At 35.0% G+C, this 12,267-nt stretch overlaps 1 protein-coding gene across 12 annotated transcripts in view; it reads left to right on the top strand.

The window, feature by feature from the left end:
• The window catches only part of LOC138706753 (diacylglycerol kinase theta), a 254,529-nt gene that overhangs the window by 236,128 nt on the left and 6,134 nt on the right, over window positions 1-12,267 (top strand). For 8 of the 12 annotated variants that reach the window (XM_069836403.1, XM_069836401.1, XM_069836405.1 and 5 more), the window contains 4 exons: window positions 82-230; window positions 5,526-5,702; window positions 8,371-8,506; window positions 10,405-10,560. In XM_069836403.1, the coding sequence (XP_069692504.1) occupies window positions 82-230; window positions 5,526-5,702; window positions 8,371-8,506; window positions 10,405-10,560 (618 nt within the window). The remainder of the gene's footprint in view (window positions 1-81; window positions 231-5,525; window positions 5,703-8,370; window positions 8,507-10,404; window positions 10,561-12,267) is intronic. The other 4 variants (XM_069836402.1, XM_069836406.1, XM_069836412.1 and 1 more) reach the window with 1 other exon arrangement.

Here is a 12,267-nt window from a genome sequence, read left to right as displayed (position 1 = left end):
TTAACTTAAAAAAATCATTAATATTGTAAGTACCCAGAAGACTTCTGGTCTTAAACCTGAGGAGGGGGGGGTGTGTTTCAGGTTATACGTGTTCCGCCACATTAAAGATTACAAGATCCTGGTGTGTGGAGGAGACGGCACGATCGGCTGGGTGCTCCAGTGCCTGGACAACGTGGGGCAGGACAGCGAGTGCTCCTCACCAGCCTGTGCCATAGTGCCGCTGGGAACAGGTACGCCGTACAGCCATGAGCAAGTTGTCGACAATTTCCCTTCCCAGATGTCGGGAAGGAGCAGGGCTGGGCAAAATACTGACATCCAAGTATTTCAAATACAAATACAAAATACTTCAAAGAATAGTATTTGAAATACAAATACAAAATACTTTTTAAAAATTAACCAAAATACATTTGTATTTCAAATACTCGATACAATATATAAAGAAATAAGAATATTACTGAAAATCTAAATATTTTTACCTAGAAGTTTTATATAAACACTGTAACTGAACATTTTTCCTTTTCCTAGTCAGCAATGAAATTACGCCATATATGAATAATTACTGTTCCCTTTCAAAAAAACCACTCTCTCCAAAAGTTTATCAGATTAGGATCCCCTTGCTTGTGAATGAATAAATCCTGCAAAACAGAACAGTCTTTCCACAGGCGCAGAAGACCACAACTTGTATTATACTCTATAAAAGCTTGTGTCATTGTTGGATAATTCTGTAGAGTGCACAAGGTTGTCCCTTTGCAATTGAAGAATTTTGTGAGCTCATACTCCGCAGTAGACAAGTTCTTTTCTTTTTGGTTTTCAAAGTCTGTTGTACTTGAGTTGAAAACATAAGAATTGTTTTGATCGTCTTCATCGTCTGAACTGACCAAAGGTGTAGCAGAGAACTGCCCAGTTGATTTCACGCACATATTCTGTGTCCTCTTCTTATCATTTGGTGAGGCAGCGTCAGGTAGCCATCCATCTTAAATGATGGGTGGAAACAAACTGCCAAAATAGCTCAATTTGCTTCTGGGGTCAGATCAAACATCACTTTAAATCTTTATGAAAGCGAACTTATTAGGATTGGAGTTACTTGGAATAGATGGCGTAGATTACTAGATAACAGAATATGTAATCTGTTTTGGAGAGAAATTAATGTGGGCAAAAGTTGGCCATAATAGCAGGTCTTCTCATTTTGCATTAAATCAAAGGCTATGACAATGGGTTTCAGGACTGCACAATATTCTTCAAGGTACTGAAATTCAACATCTTTGAAGGTTGGCAATCCCAGATTTCACATATACTGTTTATATCATGTTTGAATTGCAATATTTGAGAGATTGAGTCATAAAGGGAATTCCATCGAATTGGGCAAGGAAACTTTAATGAATATTTCAAGACATCTGATATAATTTCTGAGGATTTGGGTCTCCTAGACACTTTCATTAATATTGAACATTTAGCAAGTGTTGGGTGATGGATCCTTGATGCTGTTGGAAATTTCTTTATGGCATTAAGGAAATCAGTTGTGGCAAGAAAACTAAGTGTGTGGCTAGCACATCTGAAATGGGTAGGGAAATAATACAAAAGCTCATTCTTCAAATCCAAATCCAAAACTTGGCCAAGAAGAAGAAAGTATTTTGAGTATTTGAAATACAAAATACATCAATTTTATGTATTTAAATACAAAATACTTTCTAAAATCCTTACAAATTATAAAATATAAAATACAAATGTATTTCAAATACTGCCCAGCCCTGGGGAGGAGAAATAGGAACACATGAATCGACATTCAACTTTAGTCACCAGTGTGAATTTCCTTCTTTACTTCCCATATTGAGACATACTCATTAGCACAGTGATTGATAAATTTTATATTTAAACTAGTAATGAATAGAAATATATTCAACACTAATTTAACTACCTTTCAGTTCATCATTAAGTCTCAACCCTTTCTTGCTGTATTATAAAAGCACTGCAACGTTACCATACTGAATTGAAATATGTCTGAAACTTTTCTATTATATCGGCTTTAGATCTGTTGCACTCTCTGTGAATACATTTTACAGAAATATACTCAAAACAAATTTAACTAAAACTGAAATATTACCCAGTGTTGGAGCACCAATCATTTCCTGTTCTGTCATAGTACCCAACTTTGCTTTCAACTGTTCATTTTCTTCTCCACAAAACAAGTCAGAAACCATAATGATCTCTAAATACTTATTGTCTATGTTAAAGTGATCATTTTAATACAATAGAAAGTGTCTCAGCTAATCTAAAATCTTTTGAAACTGAGGTTTTTTCCAAGGGACATGAAATTCATTTAAGAACGAAACTTGGAAAGATGTCGTCCAATTTATCTAACTATTGCGCTGTATATATAAAAAAATTATAACAAATGAAATGTCACATATCCTATGCTCCAAGTCTTCATGCTTCATGTTCAAAAACAGGACATTTGGCATACAGTTGAAGATTTGCACCATACGTGGAACAAAACAGACAATTTCTGTACTCTTCTGGGTAAAACTCTTCGTCTGGCAACCCTACCTGGTTAGTTTCTACAGGTCCTGTCTCTGATGTTGGAATTCGGAAAATAGAAAGAAAGACAGAGACACAAACAGAGAGAAAGATTGATTCATAGCATCGTTACGAAGGTTCTGAAGACTTCTAGAAATCGTAAAAACTTGTTCTGTAACTCTGCCATGTATTCCTCCAGGGTATAGTATAGTATAGTATTTATTAGCTGTCGTTATAGCAAAAGCTAATGACATTGTCAAATTACACGTGTGAAATTATCGTGCAAAAATGAAAATTATTCTATTACAACACTAAACATAAAACAAAATGATCACAAATACTCCTTAGAGTTTACAATTGAGAGTCAATATTATCAAAATTAGGCTAATATCTAGATGAAAATTGTAACACACTGATCACAAATGTTATTTGATTTGCTCCGTTTATATACAATAAAACAAGAATTAACTTAACAATTTATGAGAATTTCCTAATATATTACAAAATAATAATACAATTCAGAGAAAGAAACCTAAAAAATATCTACAGCTTGATTTTCGGATTCAAAATATTCTTGCACAGAATAGAATGGGTTTCTAAGAAGCTACGTTTTCACTTTGACTTTGAATATGTCAAGTGACACTTCCTGTGCTTCTTGTGGTGACATGTTGAACATCCTACAGCCCAACATATTAGCACTACTTTTAACTTTGGATAGTCTGTAAAATGGTATGTCCAGTTTTCCTTTATTCCGAGTATTATACTCATGTTTATCCATCCTACTGGTGAAGCCATAAAGATTTTTCTTGATGTAAAGAAGGAGTTCCAGAATATATTCATTCACAACTGTTAAGATGGACTCCTGTGGTTTACAATGTGCTTTGCTTGGTACTTCTGTGATAATTCTTATTGCTTTCTTCTGCATCAGCAGGACTTCAATAAGTTTATTGCTGTTCCCCACACCAGGATTCCATACTTCAATATGCTATGAAAAAAAGCAAAATAAACACTTCTTAGGTAGTTGAGGAGACACGAAAGGTGGGAACTTGACTTCAGATGAATATTTATTTACTGGATAAACGGGAATGTAGAGATACCCTATGGAGGAGGGCAAAGCTGTCGAGAAATAGAACAGAAGATGCAGGGGCACTTCTGTTATGACTCTCAAATTGAGGCTAAGCCTGTGATGGCTGCCACAGGAGGGAAGGAATAATCTCTATTATCAATGCATAGGCGAGACTGATTCTACAGTAGACAACCACAGAGGGTGAAGGACTCAGGTACAAGAAAAGGTTAGTGTTGGGAAAATCTGTTGCGTCTGGGTTGGAACTGGGATTTCATAGTAAGTAAGACAGTACTAGCAGACTGTGGGGGGGGGGGGGGAGGTGGCAAAGAGAGAAATGGCTGTACATGATTCTGGAAGCTTTTGACCGAAGAAGGAAAAGAAAGAATTGTTTACCACTAAGGATGTGTGAAGAGGCAGAATTGAAGTGTTCTTTACTATCAACGAAATGACTGAGCTCGTCAGAAGGTGTGGGGATTATAGTGAAGCGCAAGCATGGCTTACAGCACTTCAACAAAGAATTGCAGTTGGGTTAACAGTGACGCTGATGATCTGACCTGCATGTAACAGTTATTTACGATATGAGTATCATAACATTTCATATTACAATACAAGTTTGATTCCAATCGACTATTGTAATATGAAGTTACGATAGGTTTAATTTTTTAATAAAAAGTATTTGTATTATTTTTTATTGATTTTGAGCATGTATTTTGTGGAGAGGCAATTGTATTATTACTAGTTTCTTCCTGTGAGAGTCGATTCGTTTATATTTATTTTATTTGTTTTTTTTTGTATTATTTATTTTTGGTGGACCAGCAAACTTTCTATACAGACCACTGTTAAATTATGGAATATCCCATACAGAATATCATGCTGAGGTTGGCTGTAAAGGCTTCTCTAATTAAATTTATTTTAAATTAATAATCATTTTTGTGAACTATGAGAATAAAAATATGATGATGATTAGTTTTGAACACAATAGATTTTTATTTATAACAGAAGAAGAACAGAACTAGAAGAAATCAACAAACATTGTTAAAAAAACTTCAAACGAGAATTCAGATATTAAAAATGTTGCAAAATCTGCAGTTGAATGTTTAATACCATTGAAATTCCACATAAGATATGAATGTTTATGATAAGTGAAACCAGTTCCATTTTATTTAATTTAATATGTGGTTTACATTATGCAACCAGTTAGGTAATACAAGTATCATTACCTAACTAGTTGCGTAATGAATGTGTTTACATTTTTATTAGTGATGTAAAGTCTACATTACATAATCAAAGTGCATAAATAAATTTTACCATTCTACCTTAAAAATGAATGGTTGAATTCATATGTTTATGACATCATGTCCGCCAATAGTATGTTTTCTGCCTTGCCATAGTTTCAGGTAGTATTTTACTACGATATCACTTCTCCTGTTTTGAGGTTAAATATTTTTCTCGTTCTGAGAGCTGTAAGTGATACCTCCTACTTAACCTCAGAACATGCATAGTCTCTGTGGATAGATACTCATTATAATATCAGAGATACCGAAAAGGGCAAGTTAATATTTTTGCAGACTGGTTGCTGCTTTTTTTTCTTGAATTTTGATTGGTATACCAGAAAAACATAGATGACTATGGGTCATATTGTTGAGTGTCCCAATCTCATGCACAAAGCTTACAACATTTGCCATTCTGTCAAAGTGTTTCCAATTAATGACAAGGAAAGTATCTCTCCAAAAGAGAGGGAACCATAAACTAAAATTTAAAATTTCATATAATCGATCTTCCTACAGACAACTTGGTATCAGTCTCACGAACTTAAATGTACACTCAATGCAATCGATTTTTTTTTTTTTTTTGCGTAGGTACTGTACTTGCAATTCTTTTATTTTTTTAATACCAGTACATAGGATATTTATGTATGTCTCACACGAAGTGACGTAATTTACAGGGAATGATTTGGCACGTGTGTTAAGATGGGGGCCAGGTTACACAGGGGGTGAAGACCCTCTGAACCTTTTGAGAGATGTTATTGATGCCGAGGAAATTCGCCTTGATCGTTGGACTGTCGTATTTCATCCCGAAGACAAGGCTGAAGACAAAGGGCAGCAGCCTCTCAACCTGTCAGGTAAGTGCCTAAGCACGCAAGCACTTGTACACATTTCCTAAAAAGAATGCCTGGAAGTATTTTTAAAATAGGTAATTTATTTTTAAGCAGAAGAGTTGCAAGAAACAGGTTATGTAACTCTTCCAGATTAGCCAGCATACTGTATGGTGAAGATGTATCTTCCTCTTGCCAAGAGTAATGTCCTTTCCTTCATTTCTTGCAATATGTTTACTTTCTCATTGTATACTTCATCTTTTATTTAACTTCAGACGAACAAGTCAAAGGCAGTTAAATTATATGAGCGAAGGGCATAGGCGGAGTTATGGGGGAGCACTGGTGCCCCAAACTTGTCTAAACTCTTTTTGTTTATTAACGTTAGAAAATATTGAATTCAAAAGCTCTTTTTTTTTTCTTTTGTTTATGATTAAGTTTCTGTGCTTAAATTGACGAAATAATGTCTTCAGATCATGTGTCTGGACTGTAATATTTATTTTAAATTTTTTGACTGTGTAAGAATTTTTATACCTCATTTGAGAATTGGAAGCACTGTAAAGTTTCTTTTGTAACAACCTGTACTCATTGTTAGAAATCTGCAGGTGTTCAGGCCGCCACTTGGAGAAATATGAATAACATACTGCACGACAATGCAGAAAAAAGAAAAGTGATCCCGGTATAATGTGTAAAGTTAAAGACGAGATTAAAGAAATTAGAGTTTACATTTCATATGATTCTTCAGGAAAGCTTAATATAAAAAGTTTCTGTTAGCACCGTTACATAGTTTTATTGATATATATGTATTTCTTTACGAGCGAGAAAAAGAGAGAGATTGTTTTAAATTATCCCTTCATCTGCTGCGCCCGTCGTCATCTGGTACACAACCAGTCTTTTCTGGTTGCTGCATGACTAGCTTAACAACCAAATGTGAAATTGCGTATGCATAAACTCTTTGATTTGGCGGTTTCAATGCAACATTGTAACTTCCTTCACCCAAAAACTATCAATATTTTTAAGATGCGGCATTCTCTTTAGGAAACCTTCTACTTCCCCTGTTCCCAAATTATATTTTTTTATACAGCTACTGTATGTAAAGTAATCTGTCTTTGAATTATTGATCAAAATGGGATTTTGCTGGGATTGGCATAATTTCTTTACAGTATTTCATCTCTAATGGAGAAGACTGATTACGAACTAATACAGTTTTGCAACCTGATAATGATTGTAATTAAAATGGAGAAGTATTGTTCAAGGAATTAAGAAAGTGTTAAAAAGTGTTAAAATTGTTAAAAAAGGTGTATACCTTCGACAGATGGCCTGTTTCGACGCTATGTCACATCATCCTCAGTGTCTCTTGAACCACTGGTGATCTTGACTCTGTGATATGCATTTATCGATGGTAGGGGTGGGGGTGTGTTGTTCCTATGGTGGGGGTTGGCTGTTTGTGTGTTATGATGTATTATGACGTTGAATAATGTGTGCGTATTGAACTGCAATTGTGTGTTAAGTATATATTGTGGGTGTGCTATTGTATTCTTATATATTTCGTACTGTTCTAGGATGTTTAACTGTGAACTTTTTGGTGTGATGTGTAAAATTTCCATATCTGTTTCTATATTATTGTAGTCATGATTATTGTTGATAATGTGGTCTGCATAATTTGATGTGATGTAGGGTTTGGTTATAGCTTTAATATGTTTATTATATCTTGTGTGAAAGGATCTTCCTGTCTGTCCTATGTAAAATTATGCAGACCACATTATCAACAATAATCATGACTACAATAATATAGAAACAGATATGGAAATTTTACACATCACACCAAAAAGTTCACAGTTAAACAAACATCCTAGAACAGTACGACATATATAAGAATACAATAGCTTACCCACAATATATACTTAACAACAATTGCAATTCAATACGCACACATTATTCGACGTCATGATACGTCATAACACACAAACAACCAGCCCCCACCATATGAACAACACACTCCCACTCCTACCATCGATAAATTCATATCGCAGAGTCAAGATCACCAGTGGTTCAGGAGACACTGAGGATGACGTGACATAGGTCGAAACGGACCGTCTGTCGAAGGTACATACCTTTTTTAACAATTTTAACACTTTTTAACGTAAGACTAAGTAAATTTTATGTTTTTAACAAAGTGTTAACGAGAGCTTTAATCAATCAATAAGAATGTGTGTCACGACTGCACCTAAAAGTTCAGATAAAATGTGTAATAGGTAATAATTTGGTTGAATTCCATTAACAGTCGCTTAAGCATGAACATATTTTTCAAAATTAAAAGTGATGGAAATATAATTACTATCCACTTTGTCAAGAGAAGTTATTATCATTGGTAGTAAGTTTTCTGTACTGAATACAACTTGGCTTGAATATTACTGAATTTAATACTGCCGAAAGTAGCAAACAGCTTACTTAAAGTATCTGTGCAACATGTTTAATGTTTGCATTGTTAATGATTCAGTTCACTTGAAATTAACTTCTTCTTCTCAAGGCCACGTGCCTCCGCTGACATCTCTCAAACTTACTGGTAATTTAAAGGCTTATTTGACACAACCATAAAATGCAGTGAAGACCTTACAAGACTATCAGAATTGTTTTACTTCATACATGTGCACTTCTTACTTTTTTGTGATGCTAATATAGCCTTAACCTTTGATAGCAGCAGCTGGCTCCACGAGTGAGGACAACACTCAGATATTTGTAATGAATAACTACTTCGGAATTGGAATCGATGCAGACTTGTGCTTGGACTTCCACAACGCGCGAGAGGAAAACCCCAACAAGTTCAATAGCAGGTAGGTGACAACACTCAGATATTTGTAATGAATATTTACTTGAAAATGGGAATCGATGCAGACTTGTTCTTGCACTTCCACAATGCTCCAGAGGAGCACCGCAACAAATTCAATAGCAGGTAGGTGACAGCATTCAGATATTTGTAATGATAACTACTTGGGAATGGGAATCAATGCAGACTTGTGCCTGAATTTCCACAACGTGCAAGAGGAAAATCCCAGCAAGTTCAATAGCAGGTAGGTGACATAGTGGGAAAGCTCTTGATTTTGCTTGAAATCACCTTCATCATTCGTTTTCTACTAGTGATAACTGAATGACAACATGTGATGAACAGAAAGACATAGACATCCTAACTGGTGTCGTTCTGTTAGTGCGAAGTTTTGTTGATTTTAATCCAGTGGACTCCTAATTAAATGATTTAAATTCCCTGTGGTCGGATGTAATGTCCAGGTTGGGGATGATGTAAAAGAATTGATAAAAAATAACTATCCAAGATTTTTAATGCAGAATTTATCAGAGGCTATGCCGAAAGTATGTAGGCCTACTTACTGATTAAGATATCTTAGTAAGATATTTTGGTGCTGTAAATCTCGCGCGACCACAACTCATCAAACTAGGTGATTGGGTTTCAAGGAAATGTTGTCTGTAAAACTCTGACTCTAGCACATAGAAACATAAATATTTTCTAAATTGAGTTTCAAGAATTGTGTAGTGAAATGTATTTTAAAAGAGCCTGGCTATGCTGAATTTAAGTTATATTGATTTTGGTGTAAAGTGATTGACCTTTATTTTTTACATAAATTAAAAATATAAGAATATATAATAGGTATTAGAACTATAAATAAATACGACAATCATTTAGATTGGCAACAGGCCATGATTGTTTGGCCAAACACCTCGTCGGTTTCTTGGTAAAAGTGATCAAGTCACATTCCAAGGCTTCCAAGCATTATGAAAATTTAAGACATAATTTTATATTAAAAACTAATAATATAGCACATTTACCTTAAAAAATAACTCATTACTAACATCTAAAGAAGTACAGTTATCTTTGGATGGTCATTAAAACTTTAAATGCCTTTTCCCAACAATTTTTCAATTTGGACTTGGTCACTTTTACCAAGAAACCGACGACCTACATAAAATTGGAATATATCAGTCCCCTAACTGCCCATTGTGCAACTCAAACCAAGAAATGGATTCGGAACACCTCAAAATCTGTGCTTCAGTGGCTGGCCATGATAATATCTTTGAAAAATATTGGAGTGCAAGAGGTCAAATGACTTTATTGTCAAACGCCTGGCATTAGAAAACAACAACAACATAAATACGACAATAAATACCGTCACATTCGTACTACACAGGATGTCTCCAACCTTTAGGATGATAGAGGACTCTAAACCGAGCATTTTGACATCAGGAGCCAGTGGTCGGAAATGCATATTTCAGGAGCTGTAAGGTCTACTATTCTCGTCATTCACAGCGATCTATACTCTATTTCTACGAACTAAATTTGAAATCTGGAATGTTAAAATATTTAACTTATAATTAAATTGAACTTCAAAATTATTGTGTTGCTATTAATTTTCGAATACCGTAGTACTTACTAGTAATTCAATATTTGATTAATTAATTTCATATTCAAACGAAATGATTTAATCCAACAGGATTAGCTTCACTCTCCAACAGCAGCTTAACAACATGTTTTATTGCATGGCCAAGTTTCGATTCTAGAAATGAAATACATATGTTGGAGTGTGTGTTGTAGTAAATGAATTTGAAAGCTTACATGTGGCAGCTTCTTCGAAGCCTGAACGTTTCAATTTTTCACATTCCATTTCACTGCGAATTGACATTTGCGTTGGAACTGAAAGTAGCTGCACATGCTCTCTTCCAGGTTGCATAACAAAGGCGTCTATGTTAAAATGGGTCTACGTAAGATGGTTGGACGCAAGATGTGTAAGGATCTGCACAAAGAGATCCGTCTGGAAGTCGATGGGAAATTAGTGGAGTTACCACAAGTGGAAGGAATCATCATTCTTAACATCCTCAGGTATTGCTTGTTTAAGGTTATTGTAGTACATAGACACTCTCAAAAAAGATCCTTCCATTCCTCCTCTCCTATTACCCATCCATCATTAGGCATTGACAAGTCATCTGCGATTCAGTTATTAACATTGACATAGAATATAATCTAAATTTAACAGAAGAAATACTGAAATCAGAAGTAAACACTGAAATACTAAAACAACTGTCTTTAGAGACAATATTAGGTACCCTCCACAAAACTGGCTTCATTTATACACTGACGGATCCTTGATCTCCAGAGAACAAGGTGCCGGTGCAGGTGTTACGTGCTGTCTCTTCTCACTTTATAGATCTCTTGGATATGGAACAACAAGTTTTGATGGAGAAATCATTGCAATCAGTGAAAGTCTCAGGAATCTTCTATGCCACATCAATAAATTTAGGAATGCAGTTATATTGTCAGACTCCAAAGAAGCTATTCTATCAATAGTCTCTAAACACAAACCTTCCTCTCAAACAGCAGAAATAACTAAAATGCTCTCTCAATTAATATCACTCAATAAAAGAATTGTATTCCAATGGATACCATCCCATTGTGGAATCCTGGGAAACGAGAATGCGGATGCTTTGGCAAAGAAGGGCAGCACTGCTACTTACAGACCTGCTACTAAATCTATGTATTGCTCTGTGAAAAGATTTATTAAATCTACATACTTAGACTTCAACAAACAAAATTTGATAACACAATCTCAAGGGAAAAAATGGAACTCTCTGCAGCATAACCCACATTAATTCCCGATTTACCACGCAAATCGTCTGTAGCTGCATTTAGATTGGCAACAGGCCATGATTGTTTGGCCAAACACCTGCATAGAATTGGAATATATCAGTCCCCTAACTGCCCATTGTGCAACTCAAACCAAGAAATGGATTCGGAACACCTCAAAATCTGTGCTTCAGTGGCTGGCCATGATAGTGTCTTTGAAAAATATTGGAGTGCAAGAGGTCAAATAACTTTATTGTCAAACGCCTGGCATTAGAAAACAACAACAGCAACAACAATGACGGAAAAGAGAAAATAATACTGATTTACAACATAACTACCAACACCTGTGTTTGAACACAAAGCATTATTCGGACTGAGAGAATCAGTTCTTCCCCTTTCATTCCTTTCGTCTCTTCCTGGCTCCTATAATTTTGTCACCTTCTTTCTCATAGTCTTTCGTTTCCATCCCCAGTCTCCTATTTGTTGGAATCCCATCTCTCCTTCACCTTTTTCGTCGTTTATCTTCTCTTTCTTCTTCCATCTATACCTCTTTTTTGTTCTCTTTCATGTCCTTCCACCCGTGTTTCTCCTCCTTGTTCTTGCTCTTCACTTCTTCCACTTTATTCTTGTTGCTCTTCTGCTTTGCTTATTGTTCACTTTCATTTTCTTGTTGAAAAAATTTCTCTGCCTTACATAGTCTGGAATGAATGATCAATTTGTAAGTTATTATGCACACTGTGTTCAATTTGCGAATTCAGACAGTTTTTTACGAATAAGATGAGAAGATTTTTCTAGCGACTATAAAATTGCGTAGAATGTTTCATACAGCATAAATAAAATAATAAAATAAATTTATAAAAGTTACACATTATGAAAATTCCAAAAATGCAAAAAGTATTAATAATACAATTTTTACTGCTTCTGCTACAAACACAAATAATTGCAGTTTCACATTATGCTTATTAG

Source organism: Periplaneta americana, chromosome 9 (assembly GCF_040183065.1).
Source record: "Periplaneta americana isolate PAMFEO1 chromosome 9, P.americana_PAMFEO1_priV1, whole genome shotgun sequence".
In the NCBI taxonomy this organism is placed as follows: domain Eukaryota; kingdom Metazoa; phylum Arthropoda; class Insecta; order Blattodea; family Blattidae; genus Periplaneta; species Periplaneta americana.
The sequence above is the reverse complement of the archived record's forward strand: the minus strand, read 5'-3'. Positions and strand labels throughout refer to the sequence as shown.